The sequence below is a fragment of the Strix uralensis genome, chromosome 1, assembly GCF_047716275.1.
Source record: "Strix uralensis isolate ZFMK-TIS-50842 chromosome 1, bStrUra1, whole genome shotgun sequence".
NCBI classification, from domain to species: domain Eukaryota; kingdom Metazoa; phylum Chordata; class Aves; order Strigiformes; family Strigidae; genus Strix; species Strix uralensis.
The window spans coordinates 151,389,649-151,417,520 of NC_133972.1; the positions used below are offsets into that span (position 1 = coordinate 151,389,649).

A 27,872-nucleotide genomic window follows, 5' to 3' on the forward strand; every position below is an offset into this window, starting at 1 on the left:
GACAGCGTAACAGTTATCATCTTGTTATTCACTCTAATATAGCTTACATATGGTTTGGGGATGAGGCAGATCCAGCTGTGTTCTTTAATGCATCCCAATCAGTTTTAGCTTCTTACTTCTGGAGCCTGTCACAATGCAGGTGAGTAAATAAGCCTAATGAATAGGCAGTTCAACCACGCCCCAGTTGTTACCCAGAAACTCTGGCCAATCTGCAGTGTTTCAGAATGAACTTCGTACAGACTGCGTGAATTGAGAAGAGCATCACTTTGGATGGAGAAAGTGGAGTTTGAGTTTAGCTCGGCAATCTGACCATAGCCTGTCCACTTGTGCCAAGATGGTACAATTTTGTTTAAAGAGTAATATGCTTATGCCAAAGCCGCATCCTCTCAGAAAACCATTTACTGTCCTGTCTGCCACAGAGGCAGCTCCGATTATTCTGTAAGATGAAAAGAAGTCAGGTTGAAGTCTTGTACAAAATGCAACTAACTTTAGATCTTGTATTTCAAAGTATCAGAGCATTCAACTTCCAAACCACACCTAACAAAATAAAAATGTTTAAAGGCAACAAGAGATAACAGCATTCAGCACCTTACAGAAAAAAAGCTCCTTCTAGGAACACACACATTTTTAGAAGGCTAATCAGCACACTAAACAAAGGACCACTAGAAGTCAGTATTTAGACATTTATTTCAGATATGCAGTTTACACGCATATTATTGAGCAAAACTGAATTGCAAATATACAAATACTGTAACAAGCATTACCAAATAACATAACTGGCACTAGTGTTATAAGCATATTACTGAAACCGGTGAGGATAAGTCATGGAAGAGGACCGCAGCTCATGGCATTTTCTTTTTATCCAACCAAACTTCCAGTAGCACCATAATGGCAATACATGAAACAAGACAGAACATTGTTAACTGTTACTCTGATATTCACAATTTTTTTTTTCCATTTTAGTGAATTACATAGCAAAAAAATGTTAACAGTGCAGGCGCTTTGGCCAACTTCAGCTTGTGTTCAGCTGTACATCTTCCATATGCAAAAGAAAAAGAAAAGAGCCAGCATATTTGGAACCCATCTTTGCACTTGGGCAGTCATCGCACTGCACTTCGATTCTGGGACTGAAGATATGCACGTCTTGCAAAGAGATGTCATGTCCACTAAAGCCTGAGTGAGTCTTTGGTAGGCTAATACTTCATTATTATTATACATTTATCTACCACAGTCATTTTATTCACTAGAATTTTCTTTTGTGATCCAAGGTGGCCAAAGAGGACATTCTGGAAAACATTACAGTAAAATCCTCAAACGACCAGGCACTTCAAACCCAGTCTTTTCCAAAGGCACCAAGAATTGATGGGGCACTGTTTTCCCCCCTAATGAAAGGTGACTGCATCTGCTTTTCTACAATGCTTATAAATCACTGGATTGTTACTTTACAGTTTTTATACACTATATAGTAGCCGTATCTGCTGCACGGTTGGTTGCATGAATAAATAAGTAACCCCACTGTTCTTCACAGGTGACGTCTCCATTCCACCATATATTAAGTACCAATTTCTTCTGTTTCAAAATTATGTAAAATGCCATAACCTTGCTCAAAGTGTACACACATACAAACGCTTCTGACACAGGCTACATCCATCTGAAGATATGCGGTTCATTCTACATGCATTCTAAATACAGTGTGTCCAGTTATGAAACAAAATTATCATTACGAATATTCACTGTTGAATATGTTTGTATAGGTCTTTGCAAAACTTTTGCTTCCCTTAAATAGAGTTCACACAAGAATGGTTTTAAGTCACTAACGCTCAGCTAACACCCATTTATCCCAAACCCCATATTTTCCAAGTGAACAGTGCAGGACATATTATTCATTTCAGCATTTAACATATTAAGAATTTACCAATTTTTATCTAAATACACCAAGTATACGCTTTCAAGCAAAGTTGTGGCAGAAATACAAAACATGGACGTATTTGTACTGCTGTAATGCACTTGGTTAAAGCCTTCATGTCTCTTCACACAGGTCTAAGGTCCATATGAAGTATTTTGCCTTATCAGACAAGTGTATATATAAAATGCAGTTGTATCAAAACCTTGCTTCTGCTGGTCACCCGAAACTTACAGAAGTCACATGTAATTCAACCAGCTTTCAGACAGGGTTCTTTAGTGGTAAATATATTTTTGCAGCACTTATAGGCTTAAATTTCAGTCTGAATAGCAGTGCTTAATTCCACAGCATGTTGTGAATGGTTGTTGTTTGTTTCTTTCAGTGTTTCACCAACACCTAAATCTACATCTGTTGAAGATCCATTATTAATGCTTTCCTCAGCAATATAACTCAGCTGTGGAACATCAGTGCTTGGGGCTGTTGGAACAGGCACAGGGATTCCACTTGGCTGTGGAGAGTTTTCCAAGCGATCATTTTCCACCTCTGGGAGAACACTGACTGTGGTAAAGCGAGTATGATAGTCGCTGGAACCATGGCTACAGGAAGTTTTCATACTTTCCATATCTGAGCAACTAAACTCAGAAAAATGACTCGAGTGAGAATCTGCTACAGATGGAATACTATCACTAAGAGAGGGAGAGTCGAATTCACTGGAGTTTGTGCTTTGCTGTTCCAACAGCTGAGCATCCATGTCCTCTCTCGTCTCATTTATCTTCATGCTACTCTTCTTTCTCAGCTTACCTTTACATTTTTTTCCTGCTGTTGTTTCTTTGGACCACTTGGTGGCACTAGATTTACTTTCTGGCAAGCAGGCCGATGAACAACCGGCATTACTACGACCTGCAGCACTGCCATCATCAACACTACTGCTTCCACTGTTGTGTCTGAATTTGGCTGGCTTTGACTCAATATCCACTTGCACTTCCATACTGTTGCCTTCCCTAGGACAAGAAAGAATCCGTGAGTGTAAGTGGTCATCTAAGACAAGCCAGTTAACAAAGCTAAACAAGCTTGCAAAGAAAGTTAGAGAGAAGTAACTTGCTTTAGAGAAGTTAAGCGTTTAACAAATAAACAGGCCAAAGAAAAACACAAAGTGTGAAAGACCACTTTACTGAGCTACAATGATGGTGTTTCTCTTTGGAAATAACCTTGGCAAAACATAAGCAGTCATATGTAATTCAATTTGTAACAAAATTTGCAGTTTCAAAGGGTAATCAAAGTAGAACAGCTAAGGCATGCTTAGAATATCCTTTAATAAGCAAGGCTTATTCATCTTCTATTTTCACCGCATTTCTCTTACCTGTCCAAAGGCATGTAGGAGTTCAGAATGGATCCTGCCATTGCTTTGGTACTGGCATTGTCACTAACTGTTCCCAGGCTAACTGTGCCAGATTCTCCACTCAGACTGTATCGTTCTTTCTGCACATCTGCTTGTACTTCCAGTCTTGGAGAGAAAGAAGAAAAGTTGCATATACTGCTGCTACAGTTAAAGCACACTAGTTGAAAATTAGTGTCACCTTGTAGAGTTTCTCCACCATTCAGCAGTAGAGTTTATTAGTTACTCCAGTACAGATGCACATATTTACCCCACTGAAACAAGTTCTCTCTTCCCACTGTCAAAAATGACTGGTTTTTGATTAAAATAAACAAAAACACCCCAAAGCAAAACCAGATTAATTTCCCAACAAAGCAAAGTGTTGCATGTTAACCAGAGGTTCTGGATTTTTCCTCCCTGAGATTTACCAGAACAACTTCCAGGCTTAGCTACAATTCTTTTGCACATAGTGTACAGTACTCTAAAAATGAAAAAAACAAGCAGAAGGGTATGTAAGTTCAAGATGTGATAATCCCCATGTTTCTTCAGGTGCAAAATTATTACTAATCAACTAACAGGCAGAGAATTGTGTTCTGTACTCTGCTTTATATTGTATTAACTGAAACAGGAATAATAGAAACCTGAGCAATCTTAAATTGTGCTGAGCAGATAAGCCAGAAATCAAATCATAAGCTTTTTTCCAAATGCCTTGTTTATCTGTGTTCTGACAGTGAATTGAAAGTGTTTTGGTTTGATTTGTTTTTCACTCTCAGCTCTTTAAAGTAGTGCATAGGTATACCTCACTCAGCAGTCACAGCCTCAAACACCTGTCCCAGCACAAGGGAACTCTCGATGCTGTCCTGCACTCCTTGTTCTATATAGCCTGGACTTCTGAATTACTCAAGAAAATGAGCAGTGTCAGCACCTGGTTTCAGGAGCAAATTCCATCCTGAACCCTAAATGTTAACAATCCTTTCCAGACACTCCCTTTCTCTTCAGGGTGCAGGACAGCCAACAAACAGTAAGGCCCGAATTCACAGGAGGCATTGAGCACATAAGTGACAAGAAGTTGCCACCTCGGCCAGGCCAGGTGCCCAGCTGCCTCCCCTCCTGCCTAAGTCCATTCTGAATCCACACTCCACCCAGGTGTTCTGATAGCACAGCTTAATACTTGCAGACTACTGAACAAGTCAGGCGTTCTGACTTCGGGGTGAGATGCACCAGAGAAACCAACTGTATTAAACATGATGTACCTCCCTCTGACTTCTAGGTAGAGACTGCTCTCCTGGGAAGCAGGAGGACAAGATCTCAGACCCCACTCACCCTGGAAAAAATTCAAACTCTTCTTTGAGGATTGTAGTCTGGCAGGATCTCTTGGAAATCAGCAAGTTTGTCAGAGATGAACTGTCTCTATCTCCCAGAGACAGTTCCTTTTAATAGGAACAGATTTAAAAAAATAAAACTCAAAAAACCTAGTAATACCGCTTTCTCTGCTTACATGTAGAGTAGGATACCGTACGGTAGAAAGCATGTCTCTTACCTGTTAAAGCAGTTAACCATTGCACTTCCTGAGAGACTCCCTGTTATACTAGCCCCAGCCAGGGCCATGGTACTAGCGGTTTCACTTAGGTTGTCTCGAATGGCTCCTATTCTATCCATGTGGCTACCACTTGCACTCAAGCTGCCAGTCAGTCCTCCAACGCTTCCTTCGCCTATACTAGGGTTATGACGTGCCTCTGCTACTGAGGTGGTATCTAGACAGAAATAAAGAAGGCTTGTCAGTTATGGAAGTAGAACTTTGTAGTTTCTAGAATGTGACCATGAAAACCATTCCTGAAATTATGCTGAGAAAAAGGATTTATAAAACATAGTGTCACAAAAAGACAACTCTGTCAAAAAAAAAAAAAAAAAAAGAGACACCTTTCTTGGAGTGAAGGAAGTCCTTCAGAGGGACAGAGAGACCTTATCACAGAGGATATTGCCACATAATTAAAAAAATAAAGCATCACATCAGCATTTAGTTCCCCCTGTTATAGATAAAAAAGCCAGCCAGCTTCCACAAACTAGGATTCTGAGAAAGCAGCATTAATTTTATCTTCAGACTTTTACTGATGGAAAAGACTTGAGTCTGGCTTTGATGAAAATGTGCAAGAAAAGCTTTAATGTTTGCGTTACAGTACAGCACAACATGAACACAGAGAAGCTACCCTCATCTGTGAAGTGGTCTTTCAGAAACAAGCAGGAGTTGTCCTAACTGCAAATTAAAAAACTCAAAACCCCCAAAAACCTCAAGTATCTAAGGCCATCAAACATAAGTCACAAAACCCATTTATAGAAAACGAAACACTGTATTTTCTTACCTACAGCTGCATTTGTTCCACCAACATTTATATCATTTTCATCATCAAATTCTATCCTGACACCTTTTCCATTGCCTGCTGACACACCACACCCTCCACTTCGGCAGAGGGAAATTGGAACAACTCCATACACATAAGCCAGCATAATAGGAACACCAATACCTACAGAGGAAAATATAGTCTTTCATTAAATGTGACTTATACTTTAGAGCCTTTCATAAAAGCAATTTAATTTTCCATGATTACTTAGTATTTCACACTTGAAAAATCAGGAGGGAGCAAAATTAAGAAATATTGGTAAATCACACAGGTGAAATGGCAGGAAAGTACTTTCAGCAGACAGAATGACCTCTATCAGCATTGGTAGGCAGAGAAGTTTAATGCTCGATAAATTAATACTTCTGGTATGTCCATAACATCTTTTACAAACAAAATGAAAGTACTTTAAAGGTTCATATATGCTCCATTGGGGACTGTAATAATGTTCCACCTGAGAAGCAGAAATAGCAGAGATCTATTTCAACTGTTATTCAACTAAAAATGTTAGTACCTCTACTCATTTAATAAGGGACTTGATTTTTCATTCACTGAAGTCAGACAGGGCTTTGCTATCAATTTAATAGGACTTAACATTATTACTACTGTGGGATATTTCATATTTATTGTATCACACTGATTCAATTTAAAATTTTTAATTATGTAAGTTTTCCTTAAAAGTAAATGATTCTGTGGATCAGGGTGGCAGGAGTTAAGGGAAACCAATGAAAGGAACTGTAGGCTAAAGTGCACACAGATATACACACAAATCCATCCCATCACTTCCAGTGGACTGTGAAAGTTACTCCTTTGGCATATGAATTAAACCATTCTATGGCTTTGCTGATTGAAGTACACAGAAGGTACAGAAAAATGGTAGTGCAAAAAGTGGCAAGCTGTCACATTCTGAAAAGGCCAGGACAGAGGCAGACCCAATGCAAAGGCTCCTCAGTCTAACCTAAAAGAAGGGTTCCAGTTATAGGAAGTCTCTTTCACTAGAAATTCCTCAGCATTGAAGAAGGAAATCCATATTCTGAAGGTCATTATTTTGGAAGCCATATAAAGCACTGAGACTGAAGGCCATGTATTCATGGCAACAGAGCAAGAGCAAACACTCCACAAACTAAAACCCAAGTGCTTTCCCTAAAAAGCCAAGTTCTATCTCTGGTCAGAAATAAGAAAAAGCTTGAAAGAATGAGCTAGAGCAGACTTATAAATACATCTATGAGACTTTGTATCCTACTACCTGTTTAGCAGGTGTCTGACACCGCAGCTACATGAGAACAATGCATGCAGACAGACACCAGAGACAGTTTCATGACTGCATATCTGCATTTGCACAGTGCTCCACCATTGTTAACAAGCAGTTTAAAGCCACAGCTTCATGGCCAATTTAAACCATCACTTGCTAAAAGCAGCCCTGTCTTCCTGAGGCCACTCATTCCTCTCTGAGCATTACTTCTGGCACTGCCTACACAACTGTGTGATGAATTGGATCAGGGGACTGATCCAGCTTACAACTAAATGGCAGGTCTTAACATGAATCAGTTATCCACGGCAGCTTACTGTGCAACTGTAAAGATGTCTGTGCTGCAACAGAGGAAAAGCAAGGCAGCGCTGGGCAAGTCCACTCCTTTCCAAAAAAATAATCAGGGTTTGTTTACAGTGACCTTGAAATTACATGGTAAGATGAGACAAGTATTTTGTAATGCCCAGCCAGATTTTCCCCAAATGCTATCCTCAACAATCCCTATGAGAAAGAACGTTATAGAATTCAAACCGACTCCCAGAGCACAACAAATAGCTTGGCAACTTATCTAATCTTAAGTGTAAAAGACTATTTTTTTCTTTTGAGAAAAGCTTGATATGAAGTTATTCAAATACAAGTAAGACCCTGTGGCAACAGTTTTTTCTTGGTCAGCTGTTTAAAGAAAAGCTTCAAATACTTCAGTTTTAAAAGCCAGACATGACAATGTGAAAACTTCAATTTGCAAGATAAAAAAATATTTTTAATTCTTCATTTTAATACAGCATTTCCATAAGTACTGTATTCTCCATTCTGCCCCAATAAATGTATAACCTCAGACTCCTCATTGTCTCAGTTTCTTCACCTACAAAAGGAGACCACAGGACTTAGCTCATGCTTTATTCACGAGTGCTTATAGCATTCTGGTTGTAAGGTGCTACCAATACACAAAATAGTAATATTTGCTTACCTACAGTTACTGCAGCTACAACTGGAGAAACAATTACAGATAAGGTTACACCACCTGCTATAGCCAAGTTTCGCTTGTGCTTTGAAATGTCTTTGCCTTCATACCGATTGTGAATCTTGGGAGAAGAAAAGAAGAAAGGGTTTTTAGAACATTATCATCATCATCAATAATACATTGCTGCAAGGATGGAAGAACGGACATATAGTTTGGAATCTGTACCCTGCTCTCTTTCAGAGAGACCACGTTCTATGTCACGATTTATTCCTTATCTCAAAGAAAAGAAAATTTATACATTTCTTAATTTTAGGCAACTTCTTAAAAGTTAGAAGTCCTCCCATCCAGCAACCCATCCATTTACTTTCACCATCAAGTTAGACGAGCTCAATCTTTCTTTCTTTGTTTAATCATTACTCCAGATTACATGGTTGGGAAAAGTAGACAATTTTCAGGATCAAAGAATTATCATGTCTGATCAACTTACTGTAATTCTTCACTTCTTATTTCTAGCTATCTCTCCCCTGAACAATACAGAGTAAAACTTTCACAGATTATTAGATCTATGGTAACAGAGGTTGACATAACAGAGCCATGTAAGGTAAGGCAGCCTTCATCAAACAGCCTGGGAGAACAGGATAGCAAGAACTCCATTGCTCTGGCACCCTCTCATGACAAGCTCTTGAGACAGGAAATATTTTAGCAAACCTGAGTGTTAGCTGTGCTACTATTTACCAAGGAATCTGCTAACCAAAAAAACCTTAACTGATGGTTCAAGCCTGCAATAACTCTAAAATGTGACTGCCTCAAACTTATCTGCTGTAAATCCCAAATGAACCTGAAAGGCCTTCAAAGATCACTGTTTTACAGAGATTTCTTACTTTGTGTGTTTCATTTACTCTCTCTAGGAACATGGCTTTTCAGGGATATGCACTTCATCTGTCATCATTCTTGGTTAAGATGTAATTACAAAGGAACAATAGGTCTTAATGGTTGTCATATGGCTAAGTTAATCCTCACTACATCTAAGAAGGAACACAAAAGAGTACTAAAAGGATAATCACAGTATTTTTACAGCAATATGTTACTGCAAAAAGAATGACAAAAATGAGCTGGAAGTTTTATTAAATGTTGTGCTTTCTAAATTATTATTTCAGTTAGAGATTCGGTAGGGTAGTTCTCATTCTGGAATAAACAAAGTATTTGTATTTGTTCAGGCAAGACAGGCAAGAAAAGGGCAGATAAGACACTGCACTCCATATAACGAGAATGCATTTATTTACTTGCTCTGAGGTACATTATACAAGGAGCAACATGGAGTGAGGGAGTACTTAAATGTGAAACATACCTATGGGTTAAAAAGCAAAAACTGAACATGAACACTCTCACAGTATGACTGTGTAAGAATTACAAACCCATGAAGATCAGGTTTCATGGCGCTCTGAGCAAATAGCAGTATCATCTCAGGCACTGAATTTGACTGTTATGGGCAATTTTAACTACCAAAAGGCATACAGCAAAGATACCTACAAAGGCTACTGGATTCCTTAAACATAAAGCAACAAAAAGGAATGGAAGGGAGTGGGTACAGAGAAGAAACTGATTGAAAACATCAAGATAGAAGGTTACATTGGTAGGAATGAGTATGAAATAAGAGACTTCAGAATACTGAGTAAAGAATAAAGAATATCCAAATAAAAATACTGGGCCAGAAGAGGGATTTCAATAAACACAGAAAACTGGTAGGTTACAAGAATATCTACAAAAATCTATGAAAGGAGAAGACTAGCACTTCCTTAAGGAAACTCTATCAAAGCTCGAGCACAAACTTTTCCAATGCAGAAGACAGAATGTTGTAAAAGAACAACGAATCTTCCTTTACTGAAGCAGCAGCAGCATTAAGAAAATAGAAATAGGTCAGATTACTATGAATGGGTATAAAGGAACAGCATGAGGGTGTCTGGACAAAATCAGAAAGGTTAAAATAGAGGAGACAAAAAGCAGGGGACATCAAAGTCAACAAGAAATTATTCTACAAGTACGCTGCTAGTAAGAGGAAGACCAAAATGGATCAATTTGCTATTTAACAAAAAGACAGCCAGCAGATGAAACCAGAGATCTGTTCAATTTTTTTCCCTTCAGCTGTCACTAAAGGTCAACTGTGAGCCAGGTGGCTGGTGACAAAGGAGTAAGATCTGTAGGAAAACAGCAGGTTAGAGAGTACTTACATGAACTGATCTGAAGAATATCACAGCAGGCCTAATTTCAGAGCCACTAATAATAATTTTTGAAAATTATTATTCATAGAAGATGTCTGGGAAAAAAAAAAAATCAGGAAAGTGGGAAAAAGTTAAACTGCAATGATAATCTTTAAAAAGGTATAAAACAGGAAGTTGGGGAATTAAAGACCAGTGAACTGAACTTCAATTTCCTGAAAACTGGGAATTTGTAGACACCAAAGCAAATGCAGGAAGTAGAGGCCACACTGATTTTTTTTTTTTTTGAGTAAAAGTCACGTCAATTTAATTTGCTTCTGTGACAAGATAACTAGCCTTGAGGATGGGGAGAAGCAGATGTCATGCATTGACTTCAACAAAATTTTGACATTTTCTTGTATGACACTTAAACAGGTTGTAACGGTCCAGACTGAAAAATGGACTAGAGAAAACTACTATTAGCTTCATGTAAAACTGATAGAAAGCATCCAAATTGTCATTAGGTTTTTTTTAGTCCCGAAATGGAAACTCTTCACTCTATACTTTTCTAAGACATATGCCCTGGATCCAAAAGTATTCAACATTCTCATTAACCTGTAAGATGGAAGGAGAAGAATTTCAGGCCAATACAATCTGGGAAGGTTGCAAGAACGCCAGAACTCATATTAGTCTTCAGAAGTTAAAAAAATAGCCTGAAATTACTAAGATGCAGCACAATGGTAATGAGTTCAAGATTTCCCTTAGGAAGAGAGTAATTGCCTAAAATACTAGTATGGTGGGAAAGAGTATGTGTTTTAGTGTGCACAAAATGAAAATCTCTTTAAAAATCTCTTTATTGATGAAAGAGATAACTGGCAGTTTTATGCACAGGATCACCTGTCATTTAAACTCAGCAGCTTCAGCTTCACTGCTATATTCAAACTGGTCAAAAACAAAGGCAGTATGAACACCCAGAAATCCAGAAGAGGAAAATCAGAGGTCTAAAAACAGTTTGTCAAGAAAAAAATGGAAGTTCTGGATTTGTTTAAGAGATAAGAATGAAAGTGGACTTAAAAATCATCAAATATGTAATGGGATATTGCAAAGCAAAAAGATACTTTATGTCAGCTGAAGATAGGGCAGTAAGAATTTAGTGTAGGAAGAGAATTTACATTAATGTTAGAAAAATCAATTTGCCTAAGAAAATTAGACTTGGAGAGTATGTGGAATCTCCATCATCAGACATTTTGAAAAGAAGTGCAAACAGTGACACAGAAAAATGACTGATAAGCAGTGGGGTGTAATAGAAATTCTCGTGAGGCTGCCCTCACAGACTAACTTTCTGAGACTTTACCATTAATGTGTGAAAGGACAGTGATGAGGACCTATCCCAAAATCTTATGAGAAAAGCAAAACATGCAATCATAGTTTGAAACAGGTAATTACTACTTTCTTCCTCTTATCATTTATAAGGTCCCAATGACTGTATGGGACTAAAGCAAAACAGAATAGAAGGGTCAAGAAACAACTGTAGCAGAGGGTAGGAGTACTTGCTTGAAAGAAAAAGATGGAAGAGACTACAGTGGAAGAGCTGCATCCCTGGACTTTTTGTCTAGCAGCAACAGCTCATGTGAGAGGGAAACACCCCCCACCCCAATAAATGTAGAATAATGTGTCTGTGCTAGTCACTGTGAGAATCCATGAAGATAAAAGCAGAAATAAACACATCTTCCAATTAATGCCATCCAGGACATGTAACTAGACACTTAGCACCTGCTGACCATCATTTCAAAAAGCCCATTTCCAAAAGATGTGGGTAACTCGCTATTTTATCCTAAATCACAAATAGGAGATGTAATTATCTTTTGTTTTCCTTGCAATTTTTCATTTATTTTATAGTAAAAGCTATCAGTCATATTTTTGAAAGGAAATACATCAAATGCCTTCTGATTAACATGGTAATTTCTAGTTGATTCCCACAACCAGTAAAATGAAGATAGATGCTGTCTAGCTACCTGCACTGAACACTGCTCCACACAGTGGACTGGCCCAAGGCGATTAACAAGCTGCTGAGTATAAATGCTTAAATGTGTGTATGCACAAACCTACAACAGCAGAATTTTACACTAAAATACTGGTAACTATCTGCTTTTAAGAAAAATAAGCAAGATTTTCTTTTTGCCTTCCATCTCCTCTAAATATTATTTAATTCAAAGGGACACAAGAGAAACCAGAGGTTAAAACCAAAGCAATTCTGTAAAAGCATGCAAGAACTTCCATGGCAAGATGCAAAAATTGGAAGTTGTTTGGTGTTTTGCTCTGCTGTTTTAAGAGGAACTACATTCTCAAAAACACTGCTTTTCCTTCCTGTACAGTTGAAACAAATATCTTTAAACAATTCAGGGGTTGGTTTGTTTGGGTTTTTGGGTTTCTTTTGTTTTGGTTTTTTTTTTAAGGGCTGGAGAAGATAGCCAACTGAAGACACAATCATAGAAAGGTTTGGGTTGGAAGGGACCTCAAAGATTGTATAGTTCCAACCCCCCTGCCATCGGCAGGGACACCTTCCACTAGACCGGGTTGCTCAAGGCTCCATCCAACCTGCCCTTGAACACTTCCAGGGGTGGAGCATCCACAACCTCCTTGGGCAATCTGTTCCAGTGCCTCACCACCCTCACAGTAAAAAACTTCTTCCTTATATTTAATCTAAACCTCCCCTCCTCCCTCAGCTTCCACTCATTACTCCTCATCCTATCATTATAGTCCCTTGTAAAAAGTCCCTCCCCAGCCTTCTTGTAGGTGCCCTTCAGGTACTGGAAGGCCACTATAAGGTTTCCGCGGAGCCTTCTCTTTTCCAGGCTGAACAACCCCAACTCTCTCAGCCTGTCCTCATAGCAGAGGTGTTCCAGCCCCCTGATCATCTTGGTAGCCCGCCTCTGAACTCATTCTAACAGTTCTATATCCTTCTTGTATTAGGGGCTCCAGAGCTGGACACAGTATTCCAGGTGGGGTCTCACGAGGGCAGAGGGGCAGAATCACCTCCCTCGACCTACTGACGACACTTCTTTTGATGCAGCCTAGAATCTGGTTGGCTTTTTGGGCTGCAAACGCACACTGCTGGCTCATGTTGATCCACCAACACGCCCAAGTCTTTCTCCCCAGGACTGTTCTCAATCCACTCATTACCTGGTCTGTATCTCTGCCTGGGATTGCGCTGGCCCAGGTGCAGGACCTTACACTTGGCCTTGTTAAACTTCATGAGGTTGGCCTGGGCCCACCTCTCCAGCCTGTCCAGGTCCCTCTGGATGGCACACCCCTTCCCTCCAGTGTGTCAACCACACCACACACCTTGGTGTCATTGGCAAGCTTGCTGAGGGTGCACTCCATCCCACTGTCCATATCACCAACAAAGATACTAAACAGTACCGGTCCCAGTACCGATCCTTGAGAGACACCACTTGTCACTGGTCTCCACTTGGACATTGAACCATTGACTGCAACCCTTTGAGTGTGGCCTCCCAACCAATTCCTTATCCACCGAGTGGTTCATCCATCAAATCCATGTCTTTCCAACTTGGAGACCAGGATGTCATGAGGGACAGTGTCAAAGGCCTTGCACAAGTCCAGGTAAATGACATCAGTTGCTCTTCCCTTATCTATTGATGCTGTCGCTCCATCATAAAAGGCCACCAAATTTGTCAGGCAGGATTTTCCCTTGGTGAAGCCATGTTGGTTGCCACCAATCACCTCCACACTATTCATGTGCCCTAGAAGAACCTTCAGGAGGATCTGCTCCATGATCTTGCCAGGCACGGAGGTAAGACTGACTGGCCTTTAGTTGCCTGAATCTTCCTTTTTTCCCTTTTTAAAAATGGGGGCGGTTTCCCCTTTTCCAGTCAGTGGGCACTTCACCAGACTGCCATGACCTCTCAAATATGATGGAGAGTGGCCTAGCCAGTTCCTTCAGGATCCATGGATGGATCTCATCAGGCCCAATAGACTTGTACACCTTCAGGTTCTTTAGGTGTTCTCAAACCTGATCTTCACTGACAGTGGCAGATTATCCTTCTCCCAGTCCTCCCCACCTTCAACTTCTACATCTTGGGCAGTGTGGCTGAAGCCCTTGCCGGTAAAGACTGAGGCAAAGAACTCATTGAGAACCTCAGCCTTCTCCATATCCTCCATAACCAGTTCTCCTGTTCCCTTCCAGAGAGGACCCACATCTTCCCTAGCCTTCCTTTCATTATTTACATGCCTAAAAAAGTTTTTCTTATTCCCCTTGATGTCCCAGACTAGATTTAATACTATCTGGGCTTTTGTTTTCCTAATCTGATCCCTAGCCACTTGGACGGACAACTTCTTTATATTCTTCCCAATCTACCTGTCCATCCTTCCACTTTCTGTAAATTTTCTTTTTATCTCTAAGATTGTCCAGGAGCTTCTTGCCCATCCACGCAGGTCTCCTAGCATTCTTGCCTGTCTTCCTCTTTTTTGGAATGCATTGTTCCTGGGCTTGAAGGAGGTGGTCCTTGAATATGGACCAGCATTCTCGGGCCCCTCTCCCCTTCAGGGCATCATCCCATGGCACTTCACTAAGCAGATCCCTGACAAGGTCAAAGTCTGCTCTCTTGAAGTCCAGGGTGGTGAGCTTACTGCGCACTCTCCTTGATGCCCTGAGGATCATGAATTCTAACGTTTCATGGTCGCTGCAGCCAAGGCTTCCCTTCAGCTTCACATTATCCACCAGCCCCTCCTTGTTGGTGAGAATAAGGTCCAGCATGGCACCCCTTCTCGTCAGCTCCTCTACCACCTGGAGAAGGAAGTTGTCGTCAATGTATTTCAGGAACCTCCTGGATTGCTGGCGCCCTGCTGTGCCGTCCTTCCAACAGATATCCAGGTGATTGAAGTCTCCCATAAGGACCAGGGCTTGTGAATGTGAAGCCTCTCCTATCTGTCTATAGAGGGCCTCATCTACTCGGTCATCCTGGTCGGGTGGCCTGTAGCAGACCCCCACTATGATATCACCTTCCCCTGCCTTTCCTTTGACCTTGACCCATAAGCTCTCAGTTTGTTCCTCATTCATCATAGTATTACCTAAGTCATACAATGCAGAGGTAAAACCTGAAGCACGTTAGGAGTTGTAGCACATTTTACCTTACGTCCCACATACACAGGAATTCCAATAATCATAGCAGGAATAGCTATGCCAGCTATTAAGGCAATTCCTACAGGAGCTCCAACAAGTGTTCCTAATTGCCACAGTATTTTCTTCTTACGGCTCCATGGTTTCTTTCCCCAAAACGTGCAACCTGATGGACTAAATAGGAAGAAGTAAGAAAACTGTAAAGAAATTGTAAATAAATCAACATAACTATACAGTACTGAACTGTTCTCTAGTTACAGTTATTGTTCTTAGGTTCGAGTTACAGATACTATGGATATCCAATCATCAGTTAGAATTTCTTCAGATTTTTCTTTTTTGCCTTCACTGCATAATTTGCAACTTAAAGAGAAGCACATTGCACATTACCACATGCCAGTCTGTGGTTCACAGGTAACTTATATAACCAGAGTTTTTGTATTGCTTACTATGAAGACAAAACAGCAGTATTAAGACATCAGCAACAAGAGTGCGTATGTTCATCTAAAACACTTCATTTACTGTACTACATACACATTGCATGCGTGAAACTTAGAAAAATATTTTTAAATAAAAAATAGCAAAGCACTAATTCAAGTACATGCATTGAAAACTAACTAAATTCTCAGATAAGGATACTTCAACTGTGATTCTCTATTCCAACAGGAAGAAAGCCAGACTTAAAGCATCCAGGAATCTACTTCTATATACTTCAGAAAACAAATTACCAGCCATGTAGATTTTTTTTTTCTTAAATGTACCTTAAATAATGTAAATCTGAGATCTCTTTCATACATAGCCAACAGAATTCACAGCCACAGACAGCACAAGTCATATGATTGCAGCTTCCATCATTCATTTTTATTATATAAGCAGCACAGCGTGGGCATGGCTTTATGTCATCAGCTGTTTAAAAATGAATATTAAGATCATATCAGTTCTTCAGACAAGCAGATTTAATCCAAATATAGACATACATTTAGGAAAACCAACTGAACCATTATCTTAAAAATGGAAGAAGTTTGCTTTACAAATCTTGATTTGGCAATAGTTATTTGTATTTGTAAACCTTGGACCAAGTAAAACTAATGAAAACAAGGCATATTAGATCATATTCAAGTAACGGAATAGTTAATGCATACACTCTCTTCAAGGATTTTCTAAGCTTAATGCAATATATATTAGAGTTGGACATTAAATATGTATGTTAATACAGGACTGCTAATATGGGCTCTTTAAATATAATCCTCTTTTACATTTCATGCTGTTATGAATCTTTTACTTGAATACTCAGTCTTCACTCTGTTATTTCTTCTTATCTTAAACCCATCTCCCCTTCCACATTAAGTGCATTTCTCTGGTATCACCAACTTACTTGAGTCCTTTTCAGAGCCCTGCTTAATATTTACTTACTCCCTAGAAAAAATATTGTAGCAAAAAGAAAATTCTGGAGGCTCTCCTTGTTCCTAAGTCAAATATTGAAAAATGTGGTTAAGTGACTAGCTCTATCATTAACAAACAAGGGGGCATTGAGCAACAGTGAAATACTTGTATACTGACACAACCACAGTTGTGATCTTCGTTCCTTCACATTACTGGTTAGCATCTGCACTTTGGGACAAGCTATTTACTCACAGCAGCAGAAATAACTTGCAGCTCCTAATGCAGAAGTCCAAGTTTATGCTGCCTCTGTGCTACTAGGTAGGACAAAGGGAAAAGAGGGGTTATAGTTGGTATAAAGAATATCCAAAGAGGTGTAGAACTAGCAGAAACAGTACCTCTACCAACTCCAGTGCAAAAGGACAATGAGCAGCTGAAATGACGCACTAGCTATTCCAAGGTGGGAAAAGATGCACAACCTACAGGGCAGTAACTAAACTGAGCAAGTTCTTACAGCACGGGTATGGCATAGCTACTGCTGTTCGTGCTGGGAATGATTGAAAGGGCAAGGAAAGGAGCTGGCACGCTAATTTAAATAAAGTTTTATTTTAAAATTTATTTGAAGACTAGAGCAAGATGGCAATTTTAGGACAAGATGGAGTGCCTTGTTAAAATGAGCCAGCACAAACAACAAATTAGAAACTCCCAAGTTTAGGGCTGTACTGGGGAATGACAGCTCTAACTACATTCATGGTGCAAGAGAGACTCTTTGCCCCAAGTATTTACCTTGTTTGGTCAGGCAGACACAAAAGCTGCCAAATAGATCAGAGTTTCACCACAACAGCAAACTGGACTCTTGCTCTGCAAAATACTACTCTGAATAGTTTATCCTCTTTTCTGGGGGGTTACAAACAAGTCCCATTTTAAGAAGATGGAATTGTTTGCTTTCTAGTAGCCAACACAGATGAGCATTTTATTGAAAAACAGAAATTAGTACTAAAAAACACATGTCAAACATCAGAGCTGGCATCAGACTAATAATCTCTTTTGAAAGCAAAAAATACATATCAAAACCACTGATTTTCAACAGCTTTTATTATTATCAGTCTTGTGAAATTTCACCTAGAGTGAATAAAATAAGTGTTCCAAGTGTGTAAGTGATACAACTAATGAAGTCAGCCTGCCAAACAGAGAATACTTTGGAGCAAGTTCCTTTGACTCCACATTCTTCAGTTACAAAGAAAGCATTTGAAATGCTGACAACCCTGTAAGATTGAAGTCAGGTGCTGTGGTCACAGAGTACTTCAAATTATAACATTTAAAATTCAAATGTCAAACTTAAAATTGTGTATTTTATGTTTCTGAAAAACAAAGACAAAGCAGCTAGTATCTACCATACTACTATTCAGTTCTTTCCTTTTTGGAGTTAATTGTGCAAATGTACTAAAAAGATGTTTTACAGACACAGTAACCTAATGATGAATACCTGCTGCTCCAGATTCCTGGCTGTAACTAATAGATGAAGAACGAATTGTTCTCAGGCGCAGACTTTGAGCTCTCTCCTGGCGAGCAGCATCGCAGGTCTGGTTTGGATGCCAAATCTGCTTACAGTGGTAGCAAAACTCAGTTCCACAGCCTTCTCGTCCACATGTAAGTTTGGGACAGCTGGCACATCCAAAAGCAATCACAGCATATCTTGAACAATGAAGAGGGACAAGAGAGAATTTTGTTATTAAAAACAGTCCTATCCATAGACCAAAGAAGACGAGACAGCTGCCAGAGCAGCTGGAGCAGGTACAAAGTCAGTGGACAACAGGAGCTGACATTAGGTGGTCAGCACAGGTTCCTTGCTACCTCTTTCCACAATTCTATCATTATTGCATTAGATCAAGACTGTACAGAAATACTACAATCAGTGTAACACTTTGCTCTACCCTACCTTAATAACTTCATGCAGTACTGAAACATACTGCATTTAAGGCTGAATGCAGTACTGTAAGGTTTATGGTCACAAAGCAACCACAGTTTAGAACAGCAGGACAATAAAACAAAAAAAAAAGTATTTAAATAACTAGAAAGAGTAACTGTTTCAAAAGTGTCCCTGTCACTACAGGCATGTCTAAGCCTGACCCTTTCTATAATTTGAGATCCCTACTAAGTGACCTGTAGTGTAATCTATTACTATAAAAGCATATGACTTGGTACTGCATGACATTTTAGTATTTCACTGGCTGCCTTTTATCATGAATATCACTAGCTAAACAAATGGTTTTTTACTCTTTATATTTTAAAATGCCAAAACAACAAGTATTTCATAAGTAAGGATTTTGGTTTCTCAATTAAGACAATTTCATTTTTTTGACAACTTTTTAAAACACATTTCAAACTGTAAATGCAGAAATTGATGAGTTCAGGACCTCATTATCACCTTTGCTCTGACAATATTATAGAGCAAAAACCTCCAAAAATGCTGAGACTTACAAAACTGTGTTACACTATTTTGTAATGAGACACTACATCAACAATTCTATAAAATGACAGAGTTGTTGCCATAAATCAGTTCCTCTATCAGATTTGCATTTTAAAGTTCACATGATAAAAATACAATATGTAGTATAGTTCATATTAATACTAAATATATACACACACATATGTGCCTTAATTCCTACCCATTATAATTTTTTCAATGATTTTATGCAATAGCTTTCTTTTACATAGAAAATAATGCTAGGTTCACTGGTATGAACACTTAAAACTGATGTACAGTTTTATTCATGTGAACAGTCCCCCTGAGTAGGCTTCAACAGATTTATAAATGCAGCAGGGCTTAAAGTTATGGTTGTTCAAATGAAGATAATTTTGTTTTAGAAGACTACTTGTTTATTTTTATCCCCTGCCTAATTTATAGCAGTTGCATAAATTAACTCAAAATATTCTTTATCAGTAATGATACTAAAGAAATTATTCCCACTCATATTTATCTGAAAATTTAGCTATTTTAATTTTACAGTAGCTAGGTCTGAAGCTCTGCAAAGTTAATGCAAATCCTACCCCTTTCCTTAGTGTTTTCAAACAGCATATTTGAGGTTCCCACCCTTCCCACAAGTTCTTCAAACAAATAGGAATTTTCAACCTTTAGTTTACAAATGATGCAGTTACAAATAAAAATGAGATGTATGCTTGTCTGTTTTCAAAGATTGCTTACTTTCCAAGTAAAAATTTGTTTCAGTAATTGTTAGACTCTTCTATATTGTTGCCAAGCTAATCGGCTCTATTTTCCCACTTACAGCAACTGAAGAGATAATTGCTTTGTATGTACACAAAGAGACTCTGATCCAAATGCTTCTTCAACATACAGGGACACATCCAAGACTCACTAATGTTACATCAAAGAATCTCAAGTGTAGGCCACAGAATGACGTATCAATTTATACCCTGCCTCACATTGCTAATAAAGAATGGGCACATCCCTGAAAGCACTCCCCATTTGGGACTGATGTATTGGCATACCTTTAGAAAGTAACTTTTTAGACCAGAGCAAATCTTAGTTCAAATGTACAAGATTACAGGTTCAATTTCAACATTCTGTATTCCTTTTACAGGTGATGTGAAAGCTAAAAGTTCCTGTTAGGCTGAGAGAAGGGACAAACAACCAAAGTAATAACGAGCAAAACAAAAATGAGAAGCAAAGAGCAATTAATTGAAAAAAGGATGTATAGTGAGAAGAGGAATGAAGAATTTGTAGTCTTTTGCCCAATCTGCTTTTTGCCTGACAAAGATAAGAAAATCTAGGAATCGCTGCTCTCTTCTAATAATGTCAGCAAGACAATCTCAGAGAAAAACCATTAAATAATTCAGACAGAAGAAAAGACAGAACACATTTGGAATAATGATTCACTAAGGCTTGTTAAAATTACATTGGAAAGCTGGTATGGAGAAACAGAATCTCAAAAAATTAGTCTGGAACAAAGCCCAAGAGGTTTCCTTTTACCCATGCTCCTTCCCCAGGGAAGGATCACCTATTTGCTAGTGTCCCCAACTAAGCCACTGCAGGTAGGTTGCAGCTGGTCCAGACTTTTACATGTATTTCAGGTGACAACAACAGCCAGAATGCATTTGAGCTTGCAGTAAAAGCTGAGGATGAAGTAGCCCAGGTTCAGAAAGACCATGATGCCAGGGGTACAGACCGTTTCTGGCATTAGACTGCTTCAGTGCTAGAGACACCACAGCTACCAGGCTGCTCCTCCAGGGCATAGCTACAGCAACAGAGGTTCTCCTCCAAACTAATCCATAGCTCTCTTGCTGGGAGAATCATAAGTAGTTCTCCACTGGGACAAAAGAAGTAGTAACACACTTAATACTGCAGTTAACTTTGTTTCACGATCTGTTTGGTTCCAGTTTTGCCATCTCTATGGCTTCTTTTTTACCCCAAATAGACTGAAAGACAGCTGAAAGAGATACTTATTTCTTAACTATTCTTTGTTGAGAACACGGAGGCCCACGATGTAGGAAAAAAAAACCATTATAACAGACTGACCCAGCTTCCCTCCTCTTTTTTCCTTCCTCATTTTTTTTTCCCCCCTCAGGGATCAAAGTTTTTATAATTATTTGCTCTTTATCTGGTCCAGTCTTTGTCCAAGAGTGATGCCCAAACCCTGAAACAATATTACATGGGATGTTTCATCCATGCTGAGGAGAGTTGAAGCAGTCACTCATCATCCACTCAGTTCTTTCTTCTACCTATTTGTGCAGTATTTTCCTACCCAAATGCTCTACTTTGCATTTATTTCCTATTTATTACAGTACTTACTTTGAATTTTAAAGACAACTTTAGGAAATAATGCTACCCTCTGAAGTTATTGCACCTCTCTTACTTTGGGATTAATTGCAAATTTGAGTAAGTGCATTCCATCCAGCTCCTTCATGAAATATTTGGTCCATGCTAAAATCAGATTAGCTACCGTCACAACCCTAATGCATTCTGCCACTACTACATATCAAAAACCGATGAGGGGAAGAAAAAGCCCTCAATTTTAACTGCATATTGTACAAGTTGATTACAGTTGCCAAAGCAATTAGAAACTGCGACTACTATTGTATCATGTCATTGTTAAAACTAGTGTCTGCTGATGTGAAGTTTGTGGGTATTGTACATGATACCTCATCTTTAAACAATGTTTGTTAGCATAGGCTGTTCAGTGAAAGTGAGTAGTGTTTGCTTCCCTAAACCTCACACCTGTACAGTTCCTTCCTCCATCTTCCTTCTATGCTCCACAAAGACATTAAATCCCTGTTTTCACTTTCCATACTGCTCCCACTTCTCCTCTCCACCTCCCCTCTGGGTGATTTCTCCCAGCTACCCAGGCTATGAGCAAGGTGAGAGCAGTGTTGCAGCAGGCTCCCAGCTAGGCACATACTGACCTGCCAGGCAGTGCTGCCGTAGCTGCCTTGAAGGCCAAATTACAAAGAGGTAACCATAGGATTCATATGCAGGTATTTCTCTTGCTGGAGGCATTATTGATGCTCTTTCTTTTGCTCAATTATTATGTTTTTTTCCCGAAACTTCTTTGATTAACTTATGCTGAACCCTTAACCCCCTCTGCCCAACATATTTGAAGGTGCTAAAGGTTTCAAAAGCAATCAGAAGGATGGGAAAAAGAAAACATGATCACATGCGCTCATTTCTTTAGGATGACAACGACAAAGAATGATCCTGCTGAGAGGTATCCAAGTAACCAACTTCATCTGATTTTAAACTAGTAATGAGAATTCAGTGAGGGGGTACTATTTGTGCATTAAAACCAGAATCCATCTATCACTGTGAAGCATTTCCCTACCACATGAAATATATTAGGAAAAAGTTGTGTTATCAAAGGTACAGTTAAGGTTGCCCATATAGGACTAGTTTGTTCCCCTCACAAACATTGGCATAGTTTAGCTGCCTGGCAATATACTGTGTTTTCCACAGAATTCCACTCTCAGATTAAGCAGCATCCAGCAGGCAGTTCTAGAGCAACAATATAAATATTTGCTATATACCAACACATTGCTGTGGTCCCACACAATTGCACAGAACTTTAGCTTTGCACTGAAGACCCACTTTTTATTTTTATAATGGTATTGTCTATAGCAATTATCATTACAGTTTCTGACCATTTTAAGATTCTTAGGATTTTTTCTTAAGACATGAGAAAACTGAGGCACAAAAAATAAGCACGGTGAAAAGTCTCCATTAAATAAATCTGCCTTAGCTGACTTACTGAAGCACTAATAAAGTATCTGCATCACTGAAACATGGTTTAACAGTTGTTACATGCTTCCCCTTACCTTGAGTAACAACACCTTGTCCAGAACATGAAAACTAAGGGAAACTTGAGCAACGCATACTTCTGCCTATCAAATAATGCCTTCTAGTGGTTGTTTTCTTTTGCAGTATTGAAATATTAAGAGCAAGCTGTACTGGTTTTGTCCACATAAGTTTGTTACAAGCCCATGCAACCAATCCATCTCTCAAGTAATTTTTCATTCTCTGCTCAAACTATACCACAGTAATGCCATCTCCTTTGGACCAGAGGACCTAAAACACTATCACCTTTCCAGTCCCTGCTTTTGACCCACATTAGCAAATTGCTTAATTTAAAATTTTGCTTTTGTACTTTATTTCCAATATGTTTCTTAATATATCATTTAAATTTAAAAGCCTCCTAAACATTAACCTCCTGAACATTAATACTGGAATATTTAAGCTACCAAGTCAGTCCTATTTTGCTCGTTCTCTTTCAACATTCTTTTCTTCTACTTACCACTCATCTGTGAGGCTTTGAAACAGATGTCATCTCTTGATTTTTAGTGTGCACTGCACATCCAGACTGCAGTCATGGCTATAACCTTTAGACATTATGTTAACACAAACAATCTCTAAAAAAGCAACTTGCTGAAGAATGGCATTATGAGACATCAACAGCAGAAAAGCTGTGACGAGCTGCTCAGCAGAATTCAGCCTACTCATGTCAGAATTCAGAATGGTTTCAGAGCTGTAAGTATCAAAGCAATGATAAAACATTACATTCCTCAGATAATAAGCAGGAACAAGCTGATTATTATCTTAAATCAGAATCCTGTTGACAGGCAACAAGTGATGTCTCAACCAGCCACAAGATGGAAAATATCTGAAGCTGGGGAAGCCTTTTTATTGAAAAAAAACCAAACCTTCAATCATTTTTCACCATTAAAAAAGCCCAAAATACCCACTGCGGTTTAACAAATGGACTAAGTTAAAAGTACAATCACCAAGTTTTCAGTTCTCTTTAGACTGAGCTCTTCACTGTTGCCTTGGCAGTGCAACATCTAAATTTTTTTTGCCTGCTGTAGATACATAGCAACCACCAATCAGTAAGTTTCATGACATTGCTGAAATTTCTTCTGTGCAGAAAAAAAAAATCCTGTTTGAGGAAGGGTTTTATTTTGGAAGGTGGGTTGTGGTTTGGGGTTTTTTTCTTGTTGCTATTGCTTTGGTTTTCATTTGTTTTGATTTGTTATTTGGTTTTTTCCAAGAGAATTCTGCCTGCTACCTACTCATGTAACACGTAACAAAATGCTAAAGTAAAGCAATTAACTTTTCAAAAAGCATAATGCTGTGAACATTATCAATTTATGCTGTCACTTGTTTTCAGATATTAGGAAAAAATACATACCCACAATCTGGAGCTGGGCACCACCTACAATCAGGATCCGCAACCAGCCATCGCCTAAGCATAAACTCTTCGTATTTTTCCATCAAGATGTCATCATTTAATATCAAACGAATATCATGAGGATTAAATCGTTCTGAGCATTCTGGACAGCTAATATTAACTCTGCTCTCGGAGATTTCTATCCGGAGATACTGACGCAAGCAATCCACACAAGATCTATGGTGACAAGTCATTATCTCTGGGAACCTGTCCTTGGAGTGCCGCAAAAGGCACAAGGGGCATTCCATGAAGTCTCCACTTGGTTTGCTGCTAGAGGTTGTTCCGTTATCAGAAGAGGTACACGTGGAGAAAATAGAGTTCTTGTCTGTACACATTTCTGAGTGAATACTTTCAATACTTGCAATTCCATCAACACCTCCATTTAAATCCCTAGACTTGCGTTTTGTGTCTTTTTTTCTACGAAAGAGAGAGCCCAACGAAATTCTTCTTTTCTTTGGTGCCTTTTTAACTGATGGCAAGCTCACAGAGGAGGCAGAAGACTGGAGGTCCCGATCAGAGCCCATTTGCCGATGTAAACTCATGTCTAGATCACTCATCAGAAATGGGTTAAATTTCATATACAACCCTAATCATTTTTAAGGATCAAAATAACAGAGTCAGAGGATACAGGCATATTATTATGTAATCCAGATTGAGAGTCTTCATGCAAAAAATTCACATGTATCTGCTTCCAGCAAACTCTTCAGAGGAATTCCCTATATTAGGAGGAAAGATGAAAAAAAAGATAAGATTAGAATCACATCCATCACTTTTGCTTCTGAAAGATCACAGCACTCTAATGACCTGTTATTCATATTACTACCATCTTCTCCTCATCATCTGACCCAATACTTCTTTTGTCAGCTTTTTCTATCCTCTACATCCTTCTCAACTTAACAAGCCTGAAATTTCCCTGTGGTCAAGGAATATCTTTGTAACACTTAAGCAGTGCCGAGAACAGCATCTTTACTCCCCTGCTGCGTAAAGGGGAGTGGTGTGTGTGCACACATGTGTAGAAATTACCAAAACCCAAGCTGACAACTAAGTAAATGTATAACAAGTTCTTCTGTAAAGTGTAGTAACAGGCTTACAGCATTGGAAACTCTTCTGTTTTCTCTACCTTACATTTTCCGCACATGCGATAGTCGTACAAACCCAATATAGTTAATTAAAAGAAACAGAAGATCGTTGTGCGTGTTTTGAATCCATTTAGACTGCCAGCAGAAATTAAGTCACTGTGGCTAAACAACTCAAAATATTCTCAAAACCTAAGGGTCCTCAGAGAGGTATGCAGATGCATATTTATAACGAAAGGCACCTGAATATTTCAGGAAGCAGAGCTGCAGAGTGAGTGACAGCCAACACTGTCTTGCCCTTCAACTTCCATATTGCAATTCAAGCAAAGACTAGAGTTAAGGTGACAACATTTGAATTTTTCATCATGCTGATTTTTATTTTTAAAAAAGCCCAAAATCCAGATTCCCATCACATATCAAGCTTCAATTATTCCCTATGTAGAAGATGACAGCAAGGATTTCCTGTTCCCTGCTGCTTAACTCACTGGCTCCAAGAGGAGAAAGAAAGGTTTCTTCCTATTTTCCTCTGACAGAGGAGACTGCTACAAGAAGTAGCAGATCACCTCCAACCAAAACCACTAACTTCCCCCAAACATGCAAATATTCCCACTTCTTGTAAGCTTGACTGTACAAGAGGATTTTTTCTAACTCTCAGTGAACTGCTTCTGTAATAGAAGAATGAGGAGGCACTTTTTATGTGACATCAGTGTTGCATATTTGGATGCAACTACTGCTGGCACCATTTCTTTCCTCAGTGTTTCCCAACTTACCTCCCAGAAAGAGATGCACAGAGTTTCTACGATTTTACCATAGGATGATCAAATCAGAAACTGAATCAGAAAACTAAAAAATTAAGTCAGAATGTAGAAACAAAGGGATGTAGAGTGCCACTGATGAAGATACAAAAATAAAATTTCTAACTTACATATCTTGGTATAAAGAAGACGAAGGGAGGTGAAAAACCAACACTGAAGTGAATGCCTCTATTTATCAGAGCCCAGGCAGTCTGCACACCAGCTAGAGACTGGCCAAAAAACAACTGTGTGCTGTACGTCTCCAGGACAGGATGGGATCACTCAGATGACTGGGTCAAGACTAGGAAGTTTCAGAGGAAGACCGATCAGCAGCAGCAACAGGAATCCCTCTCCAAAGAGGAAACACAGAAATAGCCCATGGGCTGTGCAGCTTGCCAGAGCAATGTGTGCAACAAACCCATCGCTGGGCCCTCTTCAGACTACTGTAGCTGGATATTATATACATACTAGCAGGTAGCCAAGTCAACACTACTCAATTTATACTATCATCCATTACAGTAGCACCCCACAAGAATACTACCTTCCTCAAGTTCAGGATTTAGAATGAAAAAACCCACTAAAAAAAAAAATCAACAAGAAGAACCCCCTCACAGCTCCTGGTTTTGCTAAAAAGAGGTCTAATGTCTTAGGCCACTACACTTCTTCATTGTTGTTTTGGTTTTTTAAGAAGAAATTTAAAAGCCACTATTCTATTTTTTCAAATGCTTAATTATCACTTTTTTCCCTTTTTTTTCCCCCTAATAAAGGAAAGTCTTACCTCTGTGAGGTAAGATTAAATAAAAAAAAAAATCTTATTTTATTCCCAGGATCTAAAATAAAGCCTATTTCAAGAACATACTCTTCCTTCTCTCCTAAGGGAGTATTTTCAGCCTGAAACGTAGTCAAAAGGAATCTTTGATGCTTTACCTGTTCCCAAAACAAATTTAATAGTTTTATAGCCACTGTTTCTCATTAAGTGAGGTAAATATTCCCTTATCTAAAGAAAAAAGGTGAAACTGAAGAAACTGCTCAAGAACGATGACAGAAAGGAAGATCCTTCTCTCCAGAATCTTAGCATGATGTTATATCATGGGTAGACACAGGTGGTAGACAGCATCTGAAATATACTACAGACACACAAATCCTATAGCCTATGGCTGACAAAATTAAGTTTATATGTCTAGAAGTGCAAGAATAACCTTGAAAGCATTATTATAACTATATACTTACTAACATTTGTATGTTCACACAGATACTACCATGGCAGTGGAAAGAGCCATCATCCCCAAGCTAGGAGATTCCATGAACAACATGAACAGCAAATCAAAGCACTCATTTCAGGCAAGGTGGGGTTTTTTTAAAGAGAAAAACCAAAATAAAAAAGGTAGGAAGTAAACACAGTAACACAGCCAAGCCTATGACTACAAGTCTTCCCCTCCTCCATTTCTCTGGAGAGGAAAGAATGCGTATTACAGCATTTTTGGCAGTTCCAACAGATGTACAAAATCAAGAAATAGCAGCTCCGGTGATGAACCAGTTGTACTTTTTTTTCTTTAAATAAACAAAGATTCTCCCATGCTCTAGAGAAAGAGATCAGTATGTCCTATAGTTTTCTTTGCGTAATGGAATCTGATAAGCAGTCTCTCAGAAATAGCAGATTGCTCTTCTAAAGA

The 27,872-nt window shown here is 38.9% G+C and overlaps 1 protein-coding gene across 10 annotated transcripts in view; it reads right to left on the reverse strand.

Annotated features, from left to right (window-relative positions):
* Positions 1–669: 669 nt before the first annotated feature.
* The window catches only part of RNF19A (ring finger protein 19A, RBR E3 ubiquitin protein ligase), a 63,075-nt gene continuing 35,872 nt past the window's right edge, over positions 670–27,872 (reverse strand). For 9 of the 10 annotated variants that reach the window (XM_074885490.1, XM_074885437.1, XM_074885463.1 and 6 more), the window contains 9 exons: positions 24,291–25,045; positions 18,083–18,291; positions 15,978–16,122; positions 15,231–15,393; positions 7,891–8,005; positions 5,639–5,800; positions 4,819–5,032; positions 3,264–3,407; positions 670–2,904 (listed from right to left, as the gene is read on the reverse strand). In XM_074885490.1, the coding sequence (XP_074741591.1) occupies positions 2,214–2,904; positions 3,264–3,407; positions 4,819–5,032; positions 5,639–5,800; positions 7,891–8,005; positions 15,231–15,393; positions 15,978–16,122; positions 18,083–18,291; positions 24,291–24,907 (2,460 nt within the window). In that variant the 5' untranslated portion in view covers positions 24,908–25,045 and the 3' untranslated portion in view covers positions 670–2,213. Of the gene's footprint in view, positions 2,905–3,263; positions 3,408–4,818; positions 5,033–5,638; positions 5,801–7,890; positions 8,006–15,230; positions 15,394–15,977; positions 16,123–18,082; positions 18,292–24,290; positions 25,046–27,433; positions 27,452–27,872 lie in introns of those variants that run through there. The other variant, XM_074885507.1, reaches the window with a different exon arrangement.